This window comes from Ascaphus truei, chromosome 2 (assembly GCF_040206685.1).
Source record: "Ascaphus truei isolate aAscTru1 chromosome 2, aAscTru1.hap1, whole genome shotgun sequence".
NCBI classification, from domain to species: domain Eukaryota; kingdom Metazoa; phylum Chordata; class Amphibia; order Anura; family Ascaphidae; genus Ascaphus; species Ascaphus truei.
The window spans coordinates 446,422,827-446,448,164 of NC_134484.1; the positions used below are offsets into that span (position 1 = coordinate 446,422,827).

The 25,338-nt window shown below is 46.3% G+C and overlaps 1 protein-coding gene across 1 annotated transcript in view; it reads left to right on the forward strand.

Annotated features, from left to right (window-relative positions):
- Positions 1–488: 488 nt before the first annotated feature.
- Positions 489–25,338, forward strand: part of RHEB (Ras homolog, mTORC1 binding) — a 53,392-nt gene continuing 28,542 nt past the window's right edge. The window contains exons 1-2 of the mRNA XM_075587900.1: positions 489–932; positions 23,271–23,342. Coding sequence (XP_075444015.1) covers positions 881–932; positions 23,271–23,342 — 124 coding nt within the window. The 5' untranslated portion in view covers positions 489–880. The remainder of the gene's footprint in view (positions 933–23,270; positions 23,343–25,338) is intronic.

The following is a 25,338-nucleotide window of genomic DNA, read 5'->3' on the forward strand; positions in this document are numbered from 1 at the left end:
CATTCTCAAGAATGATTTCATTGGCTGCCGAGGTCCCAGTGACGCTGCTGCAGCTTCAAAAAACGAATTGGTTTGTTTATTGAAACTGTAGCCAGCGTCAACTCCGTACTTCGGAGACAGGGCAGCTGCTCCCTGACAACCAGTATTCAATTTGAATACATTGTGTCCCACGGCAGCTCGGCACGGCAGCACGCCCTCCCTCCGAAGCCTGCACCCTGAACGAGGCCTAAATTTAATTTCTATGTGTTTTGAAAAACTTGGTGTGCAGCGCGACGGTCCGTACTAGGTCCAGCCCCATTGGGGGGCAGTGCTTCTACGCACTAGGACCGTGGCCTCACAACTCGTGGAGCGCGCACAGCCCCCGCCTCTCTCTCTACGATGAACCAATGAGCGATCGCGGCCCCACCCTCCCCCTTCACCTGTCAGAGTGGCACAGCCCGCATCCAATGAGAGACGAATCTTCCCTGCCTCGCCAATCCTCCAATCAGAACAACCCCCAGCCACCTACGGATGAGGGAATGACGCAGCGATTTTCCGGAGCGGCTTCCTCCGGGTGACAGCGGCGGTGTGTGTGGCGAGGGAGCAGAGAGGCGTCATACAACAAACACGTATAAAAAGAAGGCGGAGGAGGAGGAGGAAATAGCTGACGCGTTTACGTACATCGGCGCGAGCTCAAAGCCTGCTTCCTATCGAAGACGCGGGTCGTACGGTGTGTGCGCGCGCCGGGCAGTTGACGACTCCCGCTGCCCTTGCCGGGTCTTCGCATTCCCGGTTCTGCTGTGTTTTTTTTCCCCCCCAACCCTCCTCCCCGAGTTTGTTCAATTCAAGAAAATTCTACATATATATTTGGGGGAAGGCTCTGAAAACGGAGAACAAGAAGATGCCGCAGCCCAAGTCGCGGAAGATCGCCATCCTCGGGTACCGCTCCGTGGGTAAGTGTAATAACTGGGGAGGCGCCCGGCGGCCGTTAGAGAGGTGGGGTTCGGGGGTGGGTGTCCTCGCGGGCAGGAGGTGTCCTCGCGGGCGCCTCCGCCGCGCTCCATTTCCACCTGCTTGTGTTCAGTGGCTGCAGCCTGTCCCGCGCTTTCACGCGGCACCCCGTTCCGGTCGAGCGATATATACCAAGGGAAATGGTAACCCCGCACACGGTGTATGTGCTCGCAACCCCCCTCCTGGCGGGAGCCGCGGACAGCCGGAGGGCTTGGCGTTCCCAGAAAGCAGGGAGCACTGGGCGGAGGGGTGGGAGTTGGTGGAGATGAGATGACGTTCCCTGGCTCACCTTGTACAACGGGGTGTCCCGGCCTGTGAAGGCGCGCTCTTTTTTTCTGGACTCTGTGTCCTGTCAATGCGTGTGTCTGACTGACAGGCTTGCATTAGGTGAGTTGCACAAGCCTTACATGTGGATTTTAAAAGAATGAGCCCCCTGGTGTTTTTTTACTCTCCTTCTCTCTCCCCCCCCCACCTTCTCTCTCCCCCCCCCCACCTTCTCTCTCCCCCCCCCACCTTCTCTCTCCCCCCCCACCTTCTCTCTCCCCCCCCCACCTTCTCTCTCCCCCCCCCACCTTCTCTCTCCCCCCCCCACCTTCTCTCTCCCCCCCCCACCTTCTCTCTCCCCCCCCACCTTCTCTCTCCCCCCCCCACCTTCTCTCTCCCCCCCCACCTTCTCTCTCCCCCCCCCACCTTCTCTCTCCCCCCCCACCTTCTCTCTCCCCCCCCACCTTCTCTCTCCCCCCCCCCACCTTCTCTCTCCCCCCCCCCCACCTTCTCTCTCCCCCCCCCCACCTTCTCTCTCCCCCCCCACCTTCTCTCTCCCCCCCCCCCACCTTCTCTCTCCCCCCCCCCCACCTTCTCTCTCCCCCCCCCCACCTTCTCTCTCCCCCCCCCCCACCTTCTCTCTCCCCCCCCCCACCTTCTCTCTCCCCCCCCCCCACCTTCTCTCTCCCCCCCCCCCTTCTCTCTCCCCCCCCCACCTTCTCTCTCCCCCCCCCACCTTCTCTCTCCCCCCCCCACCTTCTCTCTCCCCCCCCCACCTTCTCTCTCCCCCCCCCACCTTCTCTCTCCCCCCCACCTCTCTCTCCCCCCCCACCTTCTCTCTCCCCCCCCCACCTTCTCTCTCCCCCCCACCTTCTCTCTCCCCCCCCCACCTTCTCTCTCCCCCCCCACCTTCTCTCTCCCCCCCCACCTTCTCTCTCCCCCCCCCACCTTCTCTCTCCCCCCCCACCTTCTCTCTCCCCCCCCCACCTTCTCTCTCCCCCCCCCACCTTCTCTCTCCCCCCCCACCTTCTCTCTCCCCCCCCACCTTCTCTCTCCCCCCCCCCACCTTCTCTCTCCCCCCCCACCTTCTCTCTCCCCCCCCCACCTTCTCTCTCCCCCCCCCACCTTCTCTCTCCCCCCCCCACCTTCTCTCTCCCCCCCCCCACCTTCTCTCTCCCCCCCCCCACCTTCTCTCTCCCCCCCCCCACCTTCTCTCTCCCCCCCCACCTTCTCTCTCCCCCCCCACCTTCTCTCTCCCCCCCCCACCTTCTCTCTCCCCCCCCCCACCTTCTCTCTCCCCCCCCCCACCTTCTCTCTCCCCCCCCCACCTTCTCTCTCCCCCCCCCACCTTCTCTCTCCCCCCCCCACCTTCTCTCTCCCCCCCCCACCTTCTCTCTCCCCCCCCCACCTTCTCTCTCCCCCCCCCACCTTCTCTCTCCCCCCCCCACCTTCTCTCTCCCCCCCCCACCTTCTCTCTCCCCCCCCCACCTTCTCTCTCCCCCCCCCACCTTCTCTCTCCCCCCCCCACCTTCTCTCTCCCCCCCCCACCTTCTCTCTCCCCCCCCCACCTTCTCTCTCCCCCCCCCACCTTCTCTCTCCCCCCCCCACCTTCTCTCTCCCCCCCCCACCTTCTCTCTCCCCCCCCCACCTTCTCTCTCCCCCCCCACCTTCTCTCTCCCCCCCCCACCTTCTCTCTCCCCCCCCCACCTTCTCTCTCCCCCCCCCCACCTTCTCTCTCCCCCCCCCACCTTCTCTCTCCCCCCCCCCACCTTCTCTCTCCCCCCCCCCACCTTCTCTCTCCCCCCCCCCACCTTCTCTCTCCCCCCCCCACCTTCTCTCTCCCCCCCCCCACCTTCTCTCTCCCCCCCCCCACCTTCTCTCTCCCCCCCCCCACCTTCTCTCTCCCCCCCCCCACCTTCTCTCCCCCCCCCCCACCTTCTCTCTCCCCCCCCCCCCACCTTCTCTCTCCCCCCCCCCCCACCTTCTCTCTCCCCCCCCCCCCACCTTCTCTCTCCCCCCCCCCCCACCTTCTCTCTCCCCCCCCCCCCCCACCTTCTCTCTCCCCCCCCCCCCCCACCTTCTCTCTCCCCCCCCCCCCCCACCTTCTCTCTCCCCCCCCCCCCACCTTCTCTCTCCCCCCCCCCCCCCCCACCTTCTCTCTCTCCCCCCCCCCACCTTCTCTCTCTCCCCCCCCCCACCTTCTCTCTCCCCCCCCCACCTTCTCTCTCCCCCCCCCCCACCTTCTCTCTCCCCCCCCCACCCATTAGCATAGTGGTGACTTGACCTGTAGTGAATACAGCTGCTTTATTCAACTTAAGCCCCCCTTTACCAACAAGCAGCGCAGGGTTCCAAGTGCAGTGTCATGTGTATGCCAGACCTGAGACAGCTGCTCCGGAAACAGATTTCGTGGCAGTAGGGGATGTGCCGCAATGCACATAGTTGCAGCAGGTGTATATACCTATTTCTATATTTTAAAATGTTCTGTGCCAAATGGGCTCTATATGTATCTGTAGTGATTTCTATCCTTATGTTCTGCTAATCTTTCCCCTTCTCTCCACCCCCCCCCCCCCCCCCCCACCGCTCTTGACTATTACTAACTGCTTGACCGATCCTAGGCAGCTTAGGGTCCTAAGTAGTGGTGTACCGAGTACCCGGCACATTTCCAGCTACCCGGACATTACCCTGACCCGGCAACTGAGAAGTGGGCCCGGCGCCTGGTAATGTCGGGGTAGCTGAAAATAATCTTATTACTTACCTTTCTTACCTTTCAGCCAGCGACGGACAACATCTAGGAACAGCAGCAGCGTACCTGTGGCGGAGGCAGCATCGGAAGTGTCTTCAGCCGGCGTGGGACAGCAGGAATCTATTCCACAGCACCGCAGCAGGTAGGCAGTGTGTGTGTGAGCCGCCGGGGAACAATGTGACCGGAGAAGGAGTGTTCCTATTGGACAGCCTGCTGTCCAATAAGAACCCTCCGGTCACGTGGTTCCCCGGCGGCTCACACACACACACACTGCGTACCTGCTGCGGTGCTGTGGAATAGATTCCTGCTGTCCCACGCCGGCTGAAGACACTTCCGATGCTGCCACCGCCACAGGTCTGCTGCTGCTGTTCCTAGATGTTGCCGCGACCCTGCAGGTAAGTGCCTAACCGGATACCCAGCCGGGTAGAACTATTGATTTTGGCCGGGTACCAGTTACCTGTTTTTTTCCAAACTCACTACCCCGGTACAACACTAGTCCTAAGCTCGTGAGGGAAACACATGCTTGTGGCCGCATGAAGTCACTTGCGCCTGCCGCTCGCGCGATACGTGCACTGAGGTCCAAGGCGTCACGCAACAAACTCAAAATTTTGTCTGTATGAGATGCGCACTCTATGGCCAGCCTCAGAGGTACGGCCTTTTGTTCGTGCACGCCATTGCGGTTACTGTAATCGCGGCCTAAGGCCCCAAACTGCACCTCAGCGTGTGCAGATAGCTCTGTTAATAGCTCTAATATCTGTTAGCTCTGTGCAGATAGCTTTGTTAGTCACGTCCCACAAGGCGCTGCTGCTGTGAATGCAAAGCAACGGGGAGTAACTTTGGAAGCTCCTGCTCCAATTGTCAGCTCCCACACGTTTTTGTTCTTGCTACGGACTCAAACTTGCTATACTGCCGTTAAAAAAACAAAAAACAAAAAAACGATCCCCTAGCTTTTTTTTCCCCCCCTGAATTTGATTAGCTATTTAACTTTTTCATGTAAACAGGCATGTGTCCTCTTTGAGCCGCATCTCTGAAAACCTATTTATTTTTATTTAATAACCTCTGACAGTTGGTCACCTGGATTTTTATTTTGCAATGTATTGGCTATGGCTATCCAGATTTAGTCTGGGGTGACAATTGTACTTTACTTTTTTTTTTTTTTTTTAATTTTATTTATTTTTTATATACAATACACCAATATATGTTGGTTTAATGGTTTTTGTCCTGAAGCTAGTCAGATTATGCTGCTCCACAATTTTTACTAACTTTCTAGAGTAACAAAGCAATAAAGCACAAGTTATATTTTCTAAAAGTAGATGGTGAAATGCTGGTATTGTGGTCTTTGAACTATTGCACACAATGTAACCCAGTTCTCCATTTCCTCCCCCTCCCCCCAATATGGTTTGGGAAGGGGGTACTTTTCATGAACTTTTATGGGTTATAAATGTAGGTTAATTTGTGAAGTACGTGGGGCACTGCCAAAATGTGTAATCCCATATGTGTAGGAGGAAAAATCTACTGGTGGAATTGTAGCTTCAATTAATGTATACACGTAAACTTTTACCTTTCACATAGAACTCCTTTTAAGGATGCCATAATTACGGACCACGTCTCAAGGGTCCTAACACTAAAATAGATTCTTAATAACTTGTACATTACCAGGAAGAATGATTTATAATAAATGTCAAATTAGTTGCATAGTCTAAGTCTGATTGAAGCTCTTATTAACCTGTATAATACCAGGAAAAGTACTCTGTATTAGATTTGTTGCAATCAAACTGCATGTAAGTTCCCATGAGTATGGAAGGTGAGATGGAGTGAGCTTTTAACCATTTAATAGTGGGAGGGGATGAGCTTCAAACTTGGGAAGGAGGAGCCACCCTCCAAATCAGCTAGGACCAGCTGAACAAGAATTGCAAAACATATAGGACACCTATAAGCTCATATTCTACCCCCAAAATAGCCACAATATATGTATGTTTAAAACCAGAGACAGAACATGAAACACAGACAGAGCTCAGTGCTACATCCAAAGACACTAATACATGGTACAGTGCCTAGATATAGATATCTTTTGAATAAAATGGTCTTTTAGTTTAACTCTTTGGTCAAAGTGTTGTAAGCCCTTGAGCCCCTCCAAGGCAGACCACGTCTCAATGGTCCTAACACTAAAATAGACTTAGAACTATGCAACTAATTTTTTGACAGATTTTATTATAAATCTTTCTTGCTGATAATGTACAGGTTAAGAATCTATTTTAGTGTTAGGACCCTTGAGACGTGGTCTGCCTTGGAGGGGCTCAAGGGCTTACAACACTTTGGCCAAAGAGTTAAACTAATAGACCGTTTTATTCAATAGATAGATAGGCACTGTAACGTGTATTTGTGTCAATGGATGTAGCAGTGAACTCTGTGTGTCATGTTCTGTCTCTGGTTTTAAATATATATTGCCATGCTCAGTAGCACTCCTCTGACACTTATACGCATGTACAGCTCAACCCCCTTATAACGCTGTGCTTGTGGTCCAGAGAATCACATCGCACTATAAGCGGATCGCGTTAGAAATAATGTACAAATGTTTGCATTGTACAATACAGTATTTAAGATACCAATAATCGTGTTGTAAAATATTCATAAATACGAAAATTGGGAGCCACGCTTGCATAGCGTTATAAGCTGATTCGTGTTGTAACAGATCGCGTTATAACTGGGTTGAGCTGTATGTATGTGTTTATTTTGAGGGTTCAATATGAGCTTATAGGGGTCCTGTATGTTTTGCCACAATTATGACAAGAAATTTGTCCCTTATTAATTAAATTAATCAAACCTGTTTATTTGTAGCAATACAATTGTGCCTGTGGACATTTTGGCTTTCCACAATCGCCTCCCTTCCAAATAAAATGTTACCATTTTAGAATGTGTTTGATAAATAGAACGCACGATACACATCCAACCTCCAGATTAAAAAGGGGACTTCTAGTTTTTGGGATAACCCTAAAACAAAGGTTGTCGCCCCCTCTCTTGCACATATAAAATACTCTGCGAGCAGTGGCCCAGCTCCTCATTGCGCAATCATAAACTGGGTTTCTCTCCAGTACCTTCGTGTTGGCAAATGACATGAGGGCTATCTAGCACCTCCACCCCGAAGGCCCAACTACAATCCTTATCTGATTTGTCCAAGTTTCTTGACGATATTTCCTCTGAATAGAAACAGGGCGTTTATTGGTGACTTCAATCTCCATTCACTAGAACCTAAAAACAATATGTGCACAGTTACAATCACTAAAGTGAACTCAGCTAATTTCTCAATCTACTTGCTCAAATGTAAAGTCCTATAACCACTCACGGTTTTATCTTATCCTCATGTTTCAGAATCCAAACATCTGGTTTATTGCCTGACTTTCAGCGATCATGCAATAGTTTATTGCATATTTAAAATATGAATATTCAAATCTAGACCTAAAGTCCTGTTTACTAGAACTTTCTGACATTTTTTTAACCTTCAGCAATTTCTTGATGAACTTACCAACTGCCCTTGGTTCACAATTAATTTGATACCAGCGCCTGATTTTTGCACTTTACTATTTCCAGTGAATTCCTAAAAATCTGTGATATGCGTGCTGTACTGCAGTCAGTCCATGGGGCCTGTCTTCCCTGAGTAATATCAAATTTTATTGAACTTCAGCTTCTATTTGATCTTAGACAAGAACTTAAATTAGAGAGCCTGGCGAAATACATGCATTAAGCAAACTAAATTTGCTAAATCATAATACTACTGTAATAAAAAAAAGTATAACATCTTGCTTAAAATCTTTAAAGTCATCAATCTTTAGTCATGTAGCTACCAAGAACATTCCAGAATCAAAAAGGATGGCAATGGCTGAATGATCAGACTAAATTACAACACAAACAATGAATACTTTGTGGGGTGTTCTACTTCATTATCAAGAAGCAAACCGTTGCCTTAATCTGAAATCCCAGATTGACCACACCCTTTTTTTTTTTTTTTTTTTTTAATCAGTATGCCCTCACTGTTCATGAATTTTAATGCATCGGTGGCTGAAGAGGAGATTGTACAAGTCCCAACACGGCCATAGTGCGCACGCGTTTAGCGATTTGAGGACTCTTAACACGCGTTTCTTGGCGTTGGGGCAGTGACGTCACCAGGCGTCGCCCTCATTGGTGGAAAAGCTCACTTGACGCGCCGTAACGCAAAAAATCACATTTTTTTTTTTTTGGTCTGCTCAAAATCTTGCCGCGCACATTGCATGTTCTTCAAAAGTTCAGGGGAGCGTGTCTCGTAGTCATGAAAGATAGAAAAAACATCAGATAGTACAGTAATGTTAGAATCAGTGATTCTATGTGCAAAAGCTCAAAAATGACTACTCGCATGAAAGTCGCCAAAATCAAGCAGCCATCCAACTTTAGGGGTGGATGTGCCCTGTGAATATGCAGCAGCCACCAACCTCCAAGAAAGAGAAGACCATATAGTGTAGACGGTAGTATATTCTGACAATAGGTATACAAATGAAGGCTTATACTCTGTATGCTCAAGATAGGCGAAAATGGATAGCGGGTAACAGGTACACAGTGAGTCGCGATCCCCTGGGTTCCTCGTTGTCCTCCGCTTCACCGGAACACAGTATCCACGCCAGGGCTCCAGTCACGTCACTTTCGGTGCGTCGAACCGCCGGGCCTGATGGTAGGAGTGGATTCTCGGTGTTCCTTCTCTTGGGTATTGCTGGACTGAAACACTCTACGCGTTTTGCCGTTAGTGCTTACGGCTTCGTCAGGAACTCGTAGGCGAAACGCGTAGTGTTTCAGCCCCCCCCCCCCCCCCCCGAATAACTGGTCTTCCATTGAACCCTGGCTCTGCAGAGATTTTTCGAGTTTATTCTCCAGCTGCGTTGTCCGTTCTGTCAATGTAGAAAGATCCGACCTGAATTCTGTTTTCAGGGCCACTTGGACAACACCCTGCATCTCCATAAACAATTCTTTAAGAGCCGTTGGAGTGATTTGAGTGTTCTCCTGTTCTTGGGCTGGTTGCTTAAAGTTTTCCTCTTAAGGCATTTCAGGCTGCTGATGTTCCTGTGAGTGCGCGGGCGCCATCTTGTCTTTCAGCTGCAGCAGGGAAGCCAGGTTTTTTTGGTGGGGAAAAAAAGGGACACCGGGGAGGCTGCAGCTTCCTTACTGAGAGGCATCTCTGAGGATTCCGCCAGCTCGGGAAGGTACTTTAGCGATTTTGGCAGAGATTGGATGGCTCATATGTCCGCAATTATACTGAGTCCACGGTGCAGACCTAGAAAGCTCCCATGCTCTTCGACGCTGCGTGCACGCCCCTGAGTGAAAGTTTTGCGACCGTAACACACCTCCCACCAAATGAAATGTAAAACTTATTTTCCATATCTAAATGTACTCATGTCACTACTTTAGTACTTACACACGGGACACATCAATACATTCAGGCACTCATGGCGGACAGAATGAGACTAAATATGAACATTTTAAGACTAACTTTAAGAGGAATATTAATATCTGTCTCCTAGTACCTGCTAGATCTAACGTCTAATCCTGTGCGACTCGGTTCCACGGATACACACGTAATGTTTAGCATGTTCAGAGGATGTCGCATGATATTCTCATATTTAATCAGGTCCCTATTGATACCTTCTGTAGCCACGTCCCATGCCATCTATACACCCCCTGCCGAGAAATGCTTTGACGCTTGCTGTAAGGAGACCATGTTTACAGAAAGTTGTCAAAGGGGCCATATTTTACACCTAAGTCTCCAGACACTGCCCTTATCTCGACTCTTATCAGCCATATACAACCCATCTGGCCTTTTTAAAGTGAGCCCATACAGGATTTTGAAGCCTAGCACAAAGCTGGAAAAAAATCTGAGATGTTCCAATCCCATTAACCCCTTAAACACCAGAGGGATTAAAATACCTAATCTCATGACAGAGGGTTTCTTTAAAAATGATAAATGTGACATCCACTGTACCTAACTAAGTGTTATATGGGGTTGATTGTGGCACTGAGTGGTATATAATTATTAGACACGTGAGGTTTAGGATTAAGATGGTTGTGAATCAATTGCTGCTACTTGCGTGCCTCCAGAGGTGACGTTATGAGTGCGGTTATATACTGAGGCACAATTCAAAAGTCTTTTATTTATTTTTTATTTTTTTTACTTTTACAATCAAAGCTGTCAATCTCGCAGTTGATTTATGACAGCGGTGAGTTTACGTTTCAATGGGGGAAAAATAGGATACAAGCCTGAGCAAAGGTTATGAAAATCCGATTTCAACAGAGGTGTTTTTGGGCCAACACGTGAAGTCTCACTTCTGCGCCAGTGAACCTATGGCATATGATGTATTGGTTTTTTTAAAAAAAAATTTATTTTTAAACAGTCCTGCATTTATTGTTAATTGTATGTTGTAGTCATTTTTCTGTAATCTAAGCACTGTATTTTTATATATTAAAACATCTAAGTGATGCTTTTGGGCTCTAAATGAACTGATTGCACGCTCTGGAGTATTTGCATTTTCAGACACATTTTGGTACAATAGATTTAGGTTTTAGTGTTAAGTGCATAGGTTTTTCTATCATAAGCAGGGACCTGAGATGCTGGCAGATATTAATTACATATTTTTATTTGTAGAATACTAGTGTGGTGGTGGTAGCGTGCAGATTTGATTGAAATTGAGTAAGATGTTAATATTCATTGAAAGTACCTTTTTTGGAGTGGAAAGGTGAGTTGGCTAGAGTAGCAGTGTGTATAAACCCTGGTTGCATACTGTATCTAAGACACGTACTCACTTGTGTGCTGTTCATGACCAGTGGTATATGGTGACGGATTTAGGGTAGATATTGTTGGGGGACCTTTGCGAAGGTGAAAAGTGGGACCGCTTGCAAGCTGTGTCCCATATGCAGGTCACGGTCTCACGTGTGACAAGGGCCCATCCTGCAGTACCTTCAGCATGGGTACTGGGGTAGGCCCTCCCTCTCCATGTTTAAGGTTTTCCCTGCCCCCCATGTGTTTTACAACTGGCCTTGCCCAGGGTACGTTATCCAGGGCCAAATGTACAGCCCGCTTCCGGATCAAGACGGAGCACAACGTCTGTGGAGGAAAAAGCGACAGGTTTTTAGATACGTTTTTGAATGTGAGTAGTGTGACCACTAGGCAGCGTGCTTGGGCTACTGGGTGTATGATAGTACTTCCAACAGTAATGTGGAAGGAGATGGTAGGGCCATGTTTGGGAAGAAGTATATTTATAAGCAGAAAACCCACTTCATATTTTTTTTTTTTCTCTACACCAATTAGGGATCTGACATGAATTATAATTAAATTTAAAATAAATGATGCTCTTTATAGGTACTTCCCAATCTTATTTATTTTTTAAAGTGGCATTTCGTGAGTATTTTAATGCTGTTTGTAGCAATCTTTCCTTTGTGTTTTTATGCAGTAGTAAGTGTCCTCGAGTCATAGTACTGGGTGCATAGATGCCATGTACCGTAAACATGGTAGATTGGACACGTATCTGAATTATGGATGTGGCTTTAACAAGAAAGATAGCTGGAAACCAGATCTCTAGTAATTATTTAATTGTAAAATTAGGTGCAAAACGAGACGAATCAGGTCGTCACCATTTCTAAAACTCAGGAGTTTCAACGTGAAATAGAGTACAATAAGCTTGTGATAATTCAGGTCACGCTGATTGCAGTCCAGAAAAATCGCAGCAACAAAGTAGTGATGTCCCTATACGTGCAGAGAGCTTTTGCTAGATCTGTGGGCATACAATGCAGAAGCTTCCCACGTACTCAACAAATGTAACCGAGGAGGGTTTTCAACAAGTTAGTCCCAATGAAACAAAGTCCCAATGAAAATATGCACTTTGCAATCTGAGTCGTTCTACTTTTGTGCCAATATTAATGATGTAAGACTAAAAAATTTCAACTTAAACACAGATAAATTAAACTGAACAAAAATATGGTCATCATACCGCTTCACTTGAGATGGTAATCATGAAGTCGGTTTTTTTTTTTTAATTTTTTTTTTTATTTTTTTTATTTTTTCCATTTTAAGATGCTAGTTGAACAATGATGTAATAGACACATTTGTGATTTTACAGAATAAGCAGAAGTCAAGACAGATGGATGAGTAATTAATCCATGCATCTCGGCCTCCTATACTTCTAAAATCCTATAAAACCTCACATTAAAGATGGTAGCCTCTTGACTTGAGCAGAAAGTACGTACATTAATTTTATGACTATGTACCTCCAGTGTACATCAGCCTTTTATTTGACCTCTTGAAGGCAGGTTGAGTACAGCTTTGCAAAGTTCATAGTTCTAAATATTGAGTGCTATTCTTAATGTAGCTGCCACATTTGCTAAGCAGGCCTTTTTGTAATTTCCCAGGAAGGGGTGAAGTTTGGCTTTATCCTGTCTCCAACCCCTCTTAGTTTAAATATGTTAATGAAGTATGAAAACTACATTGACACTGATTCCCTTCCCAGATAGGTCCGTACAAGATGTTCTGCATCCATGTCTCATTTGTAACCCCTATGTCCGGTGAAACCAATTCCCTGCTCTTCACAGCTTCTAATCCAGCGGTGTGCAAAGTGGGGGATTAGACAGTATATTGTCTTGGGGGGTGGGGGGATAGAGGCCCTGCGCTTCCCCGAAGGCATTTAAAATAAATGCCGGGTATCGTGAGCGCCCTCTGTAACTGGTTTACTTACCTTGGTTCCAACGACGCGTCTCCATGGCAACCGGTGTCAAAAGCCGCCGCCGGGTCATGTGACGTCACATTGCTATGGCAACGTGGTCACACTACCCAGCGATGTCATTTGGGGCCGTGCAAGGGGGGAGCGCGCACAAGCCGGAGGGGAGAAAGGGGATCCTGTTTATTAAACTTTAATGGCATTCCCATGTAGAAGGGGATTGTCGCAAGAAAAACATCTCGCTGTATTCGTTGAACCGTAATCTTGTCCAAACTTAACCGCAATTTGAATATGCAATATTTAAAAAAAAATAATAATAATTTTGTTTGGGCTGCACAAATCCATGCGGTGTGTAAATGAAGCGAACGCGCCCTGTTAGCATGCAAATATCTAATGAGTTACAACATTGTGCAGAAAGACGGGTCACAACCGGAAATCCCATTTTCCTCCGTGTGCAAGTGAATCCATTCTAGCAATATTTCTCTGTATTAAACCACACAATTCAATTATTCTATACATGGACTAAATATTTTTAAACCTATTCAAATGCGGGAAAAAACATTGCATCATTGCCCTTGGGGGATGTGGTGGTTCTCACCAAGTTGATGACCTCTCTTGTATGTGAATACAGAAATAGATTACTGTAATGGACTCCATGTCTGCTGGAGTTGAAACAAATCGCGTATTGCCACAATTTGTTCACACAGCATTTTTAATCCTGTCTTTGTTTTTTTGTTTTTTTATATATATATAAACCTCTATATATAATTTGAGCTATTTTTGAATGGTAAAACTTGTATTTTACAAATATGCTCATCAATTATACCTTAAAATGCTGCCACCACCCAAAATGAATGTCAAGGTGTACTTACAGGGCGTTGGGATGTTTACGAAGAAAAATATGTAGTTGGCGCACATACTGTAGCAAAATGTGACCGACAATGTAATCACTCTTTAATACGTGCAAAGTTCGCGGACTCTCTCCTGGTTGACTATCTAAATTCATGATTTTTATCCTAAAATGTCCTGTATTGGAAACTAGATAAACCCACCACCTTAACTCCTACACTTACCCCCCCCCCCCCCCCCCATATCATTCTACAGTGACACCTTTTTTATGGCTTTAGGAAAAAAATATATTTTCTTTTCAATTAAAATATGCCTGAATATAGAAGACGTTGCATATCTTTATCCCCACATCTTAGAATAACATGACTTGTTTCCATGTGTTCTGGTGAATTTGCCGCAGAGTATTTTTCACTTGCTTACTCCTAAATTTGAGACCAACAAATCTGACCTTTGCACCCTCACAATCATGGATTATTTAGCATTATTTATTTCATCAGATCGCAAATGTTACAAAGATTTATTGTTTTTGCGACTAGTTGTCCGACCCACGATATTTTTGTAGTTGGTAAAAAATACTGAATATTTTCTTGCCTTATCACAGATACTGTAAGCTTTAAATGTTAAAATGTTATTGAGTTGACGAGGCTACAATGCTTGAAAGTGTCACAACAAAACTTCATTAGGGCCATTAAGTCAAAGGAGGGCTCTTTAATTTTCAGTCCCAAATTGGTCAGGAATTTTAACTCTTCACGTCTTTATAATATTGCTCATAGTGCTCCTAACAATTCTCTCCCCTCTTCTCCCCCCCCCCCCCCCCCCCACTATGTTACATTATTTATCTTGTAATTCACCTCTTTCCCCTGAATAGTGACTACCGGTACTCCAAGAATAATCTTCTGTAAATGGACTAATCAAGAATTTGAAGGTCTCTTGGGCACCAAGTCCTAATGGGTTTAATCATGCCTATTAAGAAAAATACTGTATATACTTGACTCCCATCTTTACGCTTTTTGTAAATTCCATCAATTATTCCCTCCTTTCTACAGCAAATGCTGTGAGCTACTATAACATTGGTTCTTCAAAAGTGGATGGATCCCACCAATTGTAGTACAGTAGTTGGAGCCCAATCTCCTTAATTGCTTTAGCTTTTGTTGCTAATAGACTATAAATTCCTTCCACTTATAGACCATTCTGACCAGGCCAGGTTTGTCCCTAACAGACTAGTGATATTATAAGAAACTGTTAAGGTGATCCATTTTGCTTCTTCCAACATGACTTCTAGGACCTAAATTCTTTTGGATTTTAGCTGATGTGTTGGTATACCAGAGTTGGCTATTTCCACTCCCTTATTTGTCATTTCAAATTGTGCTAGTCATAGCTGCCATCTGTCCTCGCTAATTTTCCCATCTGACCATGGCGCTGCTAGGGTTGGAGCTAAAATGAATTTTTGGTTCATTCTTCATAAAGAATATTGGCGTGATTACTTTTTACTGACCATATTCTGTTTGTTAAAATCATATTGTTTTGCTTCCTAACCTTAAGAATCTAATTCCACCGTAGTATGTATGTATGTATGTATGTATTTTGTGTCTTTATAAGCCTATTGCTTTTCTGGTGTCCACATTTGGTACTGTATAATACTCGAGGAATAGTATCTGTTCACATTGCTTCGTTCTAAGCAGTGGGGGAAAGCATGGTCTTTAGTCTGTAGTTCATGATTTCTAAGATGCTGTTGCCCCGGTCTGTCATAAATTCTAATCTGCACAATATAAGGCTTCCTAACAAAAAATAAAAAAACACACTATTGGTCATACTTTGGTACATTTGAGAACCTGTTTCCACAAGTAAACTTTTTTTTTTTTTTTTTTTTTTTAAACCTAATTTTCCTTCTCAGATCACCCTTTTCAATCTTTTTGTTCCAGCCTGTAATTTCCACCCTCTTTGTTTCTGCTCTGACAATCCTTGGTGTTATAATGTTTTCACTTTTTTTTCCCAAAATTCAGACCCCTTATTTTCCCTGAAGAAAGTGCAAAAGATATGCATTAGTATATTACATTTTTACTAGAAAACAACCACATCGATAAGTTGCCTTTTTACAATAAAAAAAAGCTTTAAAAGCATGCATCACTGTTCCAAGAAAAAGTCTGGACATCTGATCGGGCAACCTTCCTGTTCAGATCGCTCTCAACCTGGATAGATACACCATCTCAATCTCCTCAAATCCTGTGTCGTAGGTGCCTCCGTGATGGATAGCTCTTTAAATGCGTCACTCACACGTCTCATTCGTATGGGTTCCAAAACTGACTCGTTCAGATCTTTCCGCAGTTGCACTTGTCGTTCAGATGGTTCAGTCGCATGGATCGCCTCTGAGCAGGATATCGGTGTAGCAAGTACGTCTCCTAATCTGCTTGTTCATGGGACGGCACCATTCCGTTGGTGTAGCACCGTTCCCACAATGTGCCCTATGCTTTACGTGGTTCATGTCCACTTAAAGGGATAATGACATGCTGATCTCACTGCTGTTATGTAGTCCATGCTTCATTCTTATTGACCAGTCATGGCTCATATTTGAATCTGTAAACAAATGTGATCTGGCAAATATATATTATCATAGCTATAATACAGTGATAAAACATAGTAAAAAAACATGACTAATGCAATGGTAATCTATCTAGAGGACAAAAAATAGTGACCTCCATTGATCATTAATTGCACCCTTGTAACACATGAGTAGTAAAATCAATGACTGCATCACATACATTCCATATCAGTTATATAGAAAGAGCTCAAAATTGAAAAAATTTATATAGAATATCTAAAATGCATACATAAAATAAATTGTATTGGAAAAATATTTTCAAATATGAAACAAAAAATCCTAGTATACAATAAAATAAAATTATACATTAGAAAAGACCATTTCAATCAAATACAATACTGGTTTTCTACAATATTTACACACAAGATTTGTTTATATAACAATCATGGGCTTTATATTTTAATAAATGGCATAAGATCTATCTTTTATACACTTATTTTCCCTAACTCAAAATGAGGCTGTATGAAAGGAGAAAGAAACCATGTTTATGTTGCATATATTCCCATCATTCAAAAGAAACAAACGGTCTGCGTTCTTTTCTGTTTTTGGCTCATTGGGAAGGTTTCAGTTTCTAGTTTACATTGAATTGTTCATTGCTTTGAGGCCATTTTCAAACCCTTGTATGTTTTTAAGCTGGGAATAGCTGTTGAATAAATATCTCCCTGGAGCAGTGGCGGGAAGGACATCTCTTAGCGTACCAATCAGAATGCCACTTCTCACTATCAGAGGCAAGCTATAAACTCTCCGTTGGTACTTAAGTCGTACCCGACTAAGCTATATACCCTGCGTCCTTGGGTATATGCTGGTGTCAGTGTGGATCTAGAGGTTCAATGGAATTAATTTATCTTTGCCCTGTTTATTTCACATGTAAAGCACATCACCATATTTGTTTCTCTTTGATCCTTCGGTTATCCTTTTTTTGATCTGGTAGATTATGTATACTCGAACGATAGTTGGTATTCATCTCTGATAGGCTGCCCATGGTTCATTGCCACTTTTGGGAAACTGTGTTCCCCTCCTAGAGCTTCCTCAGGCCTCGTTCAGGGTGCCAGAGGCAGGAGTTGGAGGGCGGGCGTTCGCGAGGGCGGGCGGCAGTCTGCTGGGCGATGTGTGTTCATCCTCCCCAGCAGACTTTCAGGAGTTGAGGGGGCGGGGCTACAGACGGCAGCTTAGGGATCCAAGTTGCAGTCTTGAAATCATTCTCAAGAATGATTTCATTGGCTGCCGAGGTCCCAGTGACGACGCTGCAGCTTCAAAAAACTACTTGGGTTGTTTATTGAAACTGTAGCCAGCGTCAACTCCGTACTTCGGAGACAGGGCAGCTGCTACCCTGACAATCAGTATTCAATTTGAATACATTGTGTCCCACGGCAGCTCGCACGTAAGCACGCCCTCCCTCCCAGGCCAGCACCCTGAACGAGGCCTCAGAAAACAAAAGTTTGTAACCATTTGGTCCCCATTGTTGTATCGGTAGTCTGCATTCTAAGTTTCTGCCATATCTGGTGTACGAGGTTTTTTAAATGCTTTAAAGAATTAAGATTTGTTTATTTTAAACATATGAAAATATTATGGCAATTTTTTGATGGGAAACTAGTAAATTGTCATAGGACAAAATTTCCTACATTAGAATGAGGAACGTAAGGAGTGTGCAAGAGCACGCATGCCCCCGCGTGCTACCCTCTGCCGCCTGCGCATAAGGGCGCACACCCCATATTTTTTTGTTTTGCATTTTTCTCATTTAGAAACATGGTTATTTCTGAATTCCTCCCCCTCCCCCCAAAAAACATTATCCATAAACTATATTTTAGTTTTTTTTTTTTTTTGTTTCTTCAGGACAAACAGCAAGTCGTGTTTTTTACAAGTGTGGTAAGCACCACACATGTTTTTATTACTGACTAGGCATTATGTTGAAAATACATTCTTCTGCAGTTATTGACTTTATTAAATGGTAAGGAATAAGACTATAAATAAATTAATAGTTCACATTACTGATTAAAGGTAATGAAGGCCAGCAGAAGAGAACAAGGTCAGAAAGAGGAGACAGTTTGACTATTGGGACTTCCTTGCTCCTTTTTTGACTTTCATGCTTTTTGTCTTATGTTCACAGGAGCCCTACATGCAATTCATTATTTACTGTACCATGGAGTAGGCACTAGGTTATTCATCAACTATGTAATTTTAAGTCTGTACTTTATCTCGAGCTACATTAATTACACATTTATTTTAGTGCTATATAGGCTTGCTGCAATTCTCATGTAGGTAGGTGTGGTTACAGTACTTGGTTTAACAAAGAAACAAAACAAAGACCAATGCAACTGAGATCCAGTAAGTAGCCATAATCCGTTAACCAATATTTTAGAAAATCAGTAGTCCCAAATTTTTTTTAATATATACACGCTTCTGCAAGTGTTGAAATGACTAAGCTTCATTATGTAATCATGAGTGAGTAAAAGGGCAAAAAATAAACAAAACTTCTTTGGAAGTGACATTGCACCTTTTTATATTGGCTAACATTTCGTTTGCACGTTCAAACCGTTAATTCCGATTCAAACCTTACAAGTGGGCTCTTGGCACAGCTTCCTCAATCGCAAGTTTTATTTCGTGATTTCACGTTTCGGAATTTATGTGACGGTGGATTCCCTATCTGACGGTTATGCATGGGAGACCTACACTACCGACACACTTTATTGAAGTGTGGTCGGTACCGCAAGCCGGGAAATCTCCCGGCTTGCTAGTGGCCGCCCCTCGGCGTGCCGCGTGTCATAGACGCGCGGTCACGCGTCATCGGGAGCGTGCGCCCCCTGCATGCGTGTCCAGGGGCTCCCCGAGGGAGCCCTGGTGTCCCGCGATCGCGGGACAGCGGCAGGGTGTTCCGGGGGACCCGGCGGACCCGGCAGCGGTAGGGAGAGTGCCCCGATCGGAGGGCGCTCTTCCGCTGCTTCGGCGCGCGCCCGTCACACTCGGGCGCGCGCCAGGCTACTGCTGCGGCACAGAACGGGCAAATGCTCGAATAAACTGTGCCGCAGCAGTATGGTTAACGGTTGAGCTAACTTGATTAGCCTGCTCACCTTGTTAGTGTCTTTAAAAGTATGCATCTCTCGGTGCTCTGTTTTGGCTGTCTGAACCAGAGACCCCTCCTAAAACTCTGGCTGGGGAAAAACCTTCAATACTGTGTTTATATTGAATCTCTTGCTCCTGTGTATCATGGACTTGACTTTCCCTTGATGGGTAAAGGGCCAAGCCCTTATCAAGGATTTGTTTTTGTTAACCATTTAAATGCTGAAGATGAGCTCTGTTTTTTTCCACCTTTTTTGAGGCTAATAAAATGCCTCTAGTCGGACAAACCACGTGTCCTTACATTGTTCCTGCAACAGTAATCCAACTATAGTGCAGCTTTTTCTTTCCCATAAAAATGAAGCTAGACATAGCCTTATTCCTCGAAGTGCTTTCAAGCTTCGAAAACTTATAAGCCCAGTTCTTAATCACCTGGTATACTGTAGATATTCACTCTTTAGAAATTTTTCAAACACTGCAAAATCCCATCCTTTTGACCTTTTTTCAGCTAGTCTCAAATTCCGAATGCAACTGTTGCGGAATATTGAAATTTCCACTCTCCCCCCCCCACTCCCCTTTCTCCCCCCCCCACTCCCCTTTCTTCCCCCCCCCACTCCCCTTTCTTCCCCCCCCCACTCCCCTTTCTTCCCCCCCCACTCCCCTTTCTTCCCCCCCCACTCCCCTTTCTTCCCCCCCCCACTCCCCTTTCTTCCCCCCCCCACTCTCCTTTCTCCCCCCCCCACTCCCCTTTCTCTCCCCCCCCACTCCCCTTTCTCTCCCCCCCACTCCCCTTTCTCCCCCCCCCACTCCCCTTTCTCCCCCCCCACTCCCCTTTCTCCCCCCCCACTCCCCTTTCTCCCCCCCCACTCCCCTTTCTCCCCCCCCACTCCCCTTTCTCCTCCCCTTTCTCCCCCCCCACTCCCCTTTCTCCCCCCCCACTCCCCTTTCTCCCCCCCACTCCCCTTTCTCCCCCCCACTCCCCTTTCTCCCCCCCCACTCCCCTTTCTCCCCCCCCACTCCCCTTTCTCCCCCCCCACTCCCCTTTCTCCCCCCCCACTCCCCTTTCTCCCCCCCCACTCCCCTTTCTCCCCCCCCACTCCCCTTTCTCCCCCCCCACTCCCCTTTCTCCCCCCCCACTCCCCTTTCTCCCCCCCCACTCCCCTTTCTCCCCCCCCACTCCCCTTTCTCCCCCCCCACTCCCCTTTCTCCCCCCCCACTCCCCTTTCTCCCCCCCCACTCCCCTTTCTCCCCCCCCACTCCCCTTTCTCCCCCCCCACTCCCCTTTCTCCCCCCCCACTCCCCTTTCTCCCCCCCCACTCCCCTTTCTCCCCCCCCACTCCCCTTTCTCCCCCCCCACTCTCCTTTCTCTCCCCCCCCCACTCTCCTTTCTCTCCCCCCCCCACTCTCCTTTCTCTCCCCCCCCCACTCTCCTTTCTCTCCCCCCCCACTCTCCTTTCTCTCCCCCCCCACTCTCCTTTCTCTCCCCCCCACTCTCCTTTCTCTCCTCCCCCCCCACTCTCCTTTCTCTCCTCCCCCCCCCACTCTCCTTTCTCTCCCCCCCCCACTCTCCTTTCTCTCCTCCCCCCACTCTCCTTTCTCTCCTCCCCCCCACTCTCCTTTCTCTCCTCCCCCCCCACTCTCCTTTCTCTCCTCCCCCCCCACTCTCCTTTCTCTCCCCCCCCACTCTCCTTTCTCTCCCCCCCCCCCCCACTCTCCTTTCTCTCCCCCCCCCCCCACTCTCCTTTCTCTCCCCCCCCCCCCACTCTCCTTTCTCTCCCCCCCCCCCACTCTCCTTTCTCTCTCCCCCCCCCCCACTCTCCTTTCTCTCCCCCCCCCCACTCTCCTTTCTCTCCCCCCCACTCTCCTTTCTCTCCCCCCCACTCTCCTTTCTCTCCCCCCCACTCTCCTTTCTCTCCCCCCCACTCTCCTTTCTCTCCCCCCCCACTCTCCTTTCTCTCCCCCCCCCACTCTCCTTTCTCTCCCCCCCCCACTCTCCTTTCTCTCCCCCCCCCACTCTCCTTTCTCTCCCCCCCCCCACTCTCCTTTCTCTCCCCCCCCCCACTCTCCTTTCTCTCCCCCCCCCCACTCTCCTTTCTCTCCCCCCCCCCACTCTCCTTTCTCTCCCCCCCCACTCTCCTTTCTCTCCCCCCCCCACTCTCCTTTCTCTCCCCCCCCCACTCTCCTTTCTCTCCCCCCCCACTCTCCTTTCTCTCCCCCCCACTCTCCTTTCTCTCCCCCCCCCACTCTCCTTTCTCTCCCCCCCCCCACTCTCCTTTCTCTCCCCCCCCCACTCTCCTTTCTCTCCCCCCCCCCACTCTCCTTTCTCTCCCCCCCCCCCACTCTCCTTTCTCTCCCCCCCCCCCACTCTCCTTTCTCTCCCCCCCCCACTCTCCTTTCTCTCCCCCCCCCCCCACTCTCCTTTCTCTCCCCCCCCCCCCCCACTCTCCTTTCTCTCCTCCCCCCCCCCACTCTCCTTTCTCTCCCCCCCCCCCCCCACTCTCCTTTCTCTCCCCCCCCCCCCCCCACTCTCCTTTCTCTCCCCCCCCCCCCCCCACTCTCCTTTCTCTCCCCCCCCCCCCACTCTCCTTTCTCTCCCCCCCCCCACTCTCCTTTCTCTCCCCCCCCCCACTCTCCTTTCTCTCCCCCCCCCCCACTCTCCTTTCCCCACCCCTACACAGTGGTCGACAAATCACCAAATAATCTACTCGCCAAACAAAAAAATATACTCGCCACCTAGTACCAAACGTGTGCTGCTTGGGCCAATAGGAGCTCGCCACGATGTTAAATCCACTCGCCCGGGGCGAGCAAATGTATAGGTTTGTCGAACACTAATGTGTGTGTGTGTGTGTGTGTGTGTATATTCAAAACAGAAGTGCGCATTCCATCATGTAGAATAGTTACAAAATTTGAATCAAACCACAAAAGAAATGCACTTGAGGATAATGGTTACTGTAGATTTAAGACCACTCTCAGAGGTTACTGGCCGGTGGATCAATGAAGAGGAGCCACTGAAGGTTGTCTTAATCATGCAAAGGTCAGCTTTTGTGTGCTCTATTCGAGACATTATTTGGTTGCTTTGAGACCCTCCATATCCTGTGCAGCGCCTTCATTGATCCACTCAACTACAGTAAACATTAGCCTTGCGAGTGCATTGATTAGTTTTGGAAGTATTTTACACAATAAAGCTTTTTTTTTTTTTTTTTATTATATACAGAATTTATACTTTGGATTTGTTACATCCAAGAAGCGATCCAAGTCCACCACTTTTGTAATTGGACATCAGTAATTTGTATTGTTTGTATATTTAATAACCTTGTTTATACACACACTGTTTAGACATTTTCATAGTGCAATATATTTTGCATTCATATATCATAATTCGCTAATCTAACTAAATTTGAATCGCTATATATTAGTGCTAATCACTTGCTATTGAGAACTATCATCGTCTGGGTGTGCTAAGGGTAGAGCGTCTGTAAACACATTGTCCAATAAAGCGATGCACTGAAGTCTTCTGCAGTAATTTATTTGCAAAAATAAAAATTGATCTTTATCAGGGTCCAGGTTAGGCCCAAAACTTAGATACAAAAACATGTAGGTACAAATAACTGGCTTTCCTATCTTATGTTTATCTGTTATAAAAGGTATGAATTCTAATAAGTAACAAACTGCAGCTGCTTCTGTTTCCTAACGTACTTTATTACGCATTATTTTTTCACTTTTGTCATTGTTCCAAGAGCCAGTCTCATTAACTTTTCATGGGTTTCCAAATACCAGAGTTTGTTTTCCAACATGAGAACAGGCAGCACTCCTACTTCCCCCTGGAATTGTCCTGCGACATAGTTGCACATCTTTGGATCCGGTCATAGCCATATTTGGGAGCTGGAACTAACCGACTAAAGCCACAACACCCATACATACCACATTTCCTCTGTGGGTTGTTGTCTCTAATACCTTTCCTGAATTATCCTATAAATACTGATTTTAGGGAAACCATTAGTCTCTCAGATAAAACCTGTTACATTAACTTTGTTTTGTCTTCTAGGAAAATCTTCATTGACAATTCAGTTTGTTGAAGGCCAGTTTGTTGACTCCTATGATCCAACTATAGAAAATAGTAAGTGATTCTCTTATTTATTTGCCTTACAATGCAAGTGCTTGAAACAGCATATTACGGTATGTGTGCTATGGGTATTCTTGCTTTCAAAAGGTCTAATTAAATTCCAATTTGTGTTTTTTTTTTTTTTTTTAAGCAATAGTGCAAAAGTGCAAACACTCTCCAAATATATGGAAAAATAAGACACAAAATAGTGCAATAACGTACAGGAGGGCCCCAGTCAAGCGGCAGGTTCTGTTCTAAGGACCCGCAGGAAAGCGCAATCTGCGATTTTCGTTATGTGCGCAGACTGGAAATGCGCCATTCTACGCATGCGCAACATTGTCAAAAACCCCTTTCTGCGCATGTGCAGACATGGCGGCCCCCGTCTCAGTACCGCCGGATCGCCGAAAAGCGAGGCACCGAGAAGCGGGGCCTTGCTGTATAAATAAACGCTGGGAAGGCAATAGGAGGTATCTCACTCACAATTGAGAAGTAAAATATAGGCTGTGTGTGGTTATTCAGTCACCAACTCATAGAAAATTTCTTCCAATGCATGCTAGTGGTTATTCCTCAGGAACAGGATAAGGAGGTAATTCCCATATGCGACCAGGATAGAGAGGGCACAGTACAGATTGTTTTATAAACAGAAATTCAAAAGTAATATACTTGCATAAGTACTAGATGTGCAGGCATGTGGACCACCCTGGGTCAGAAAGTGGATATGATCTGGTCACTTGCTCTTGGAATTGGCAGCTGTGGTGGCCATCCACTAAGAATGCTACTCGGGTGCAGACAGAGACCAGGCAGATCTCTGTCCAGGATCCTCACAATAGTCTTCCACACAGCTCAAGGGGCTCAAAAGGGTCTGCACATTCACCCTACATGTTTCACTCACAGGAGCTTCATCCGGGGTTATACTATCTGTGTGGAAGAAAAAAATGGAGAGTGAACTCCTGAGTTCCAATGCTAAACAATCACATATAATATGCAATCACTGTCCAGGTGTAACTAGGATTGGAGTCTCCAGCAGGTATAAATAAGAAAAAGACAGATTTGTGACCAGGGATTACTCTACCAAAGATTTAGATGCGGCCTTCTTGAGAGCGGATTCTATGGATAGAAACAATCTTATTCAACGAACTGTTTCAAGATTAAAAAAGCCTAGACAATCAAAAAATATGGCAAATAATACCACACAGAGTCCTTTCTTTGTAACTACTTTCAGTTCACAGTCATCATTAATTTCTAAAATTATACAAAAACATTGGCACACACTCTTACTAGATGAGGATATTGGTCCTTCATTGTCCAGTGGTCCAAGGTTTACCTTTCGCAAGGCTAAGACCTTGGCCGCTCATCTTTCTCCCAGTCTTTTTGACTCAAAGGCTCGAAGTCCCAGAATCACAACCATACCTAAGGGGTTCTTCAGCTGCGCAAATTGTTCTATGTGTCAGTATGCATTGCCTGCAAAGTTTATTACATACTCAAAAGAGAAAAAGAAGTTTAACATCAAAAACTTTTTAAACTGTAACACATCCTATGTTATTTACGTTCTCTCATGTGCGTGTGGCCACAGATATGTGGGCCGCACGATTAGATCGTTGAGACTACGTATAGCCGAACATACTCGTTTAATAAAAAAACAGGATTTGACCCATCCGGTATCCAGACATTTCTCCCAATGCCCAATGGGGGGCATTGGTAATTTTTCCTTCTCAGCCATCGAACATATACCCCATCACCCAAGGGGTGGCAATAGGGAGAATAGGCTAAACAAAAGAGAAATGTACTGGATATATATGGTCGATACTCTCCATCCATTTGGAATGAATTCAGACTGGGAATTAAAACATTTTCTTTCAGATTAACTGTTATTATTATATATTTGTTATACTTTATTTATTTTATCTTTGGTTCATATTCTTCATACATATGTAATGATTTCTCTATATAATATACTATATTATTTAGTTTAAAATAATGGTCATGATTTATAAATCTAATTAATATCTGC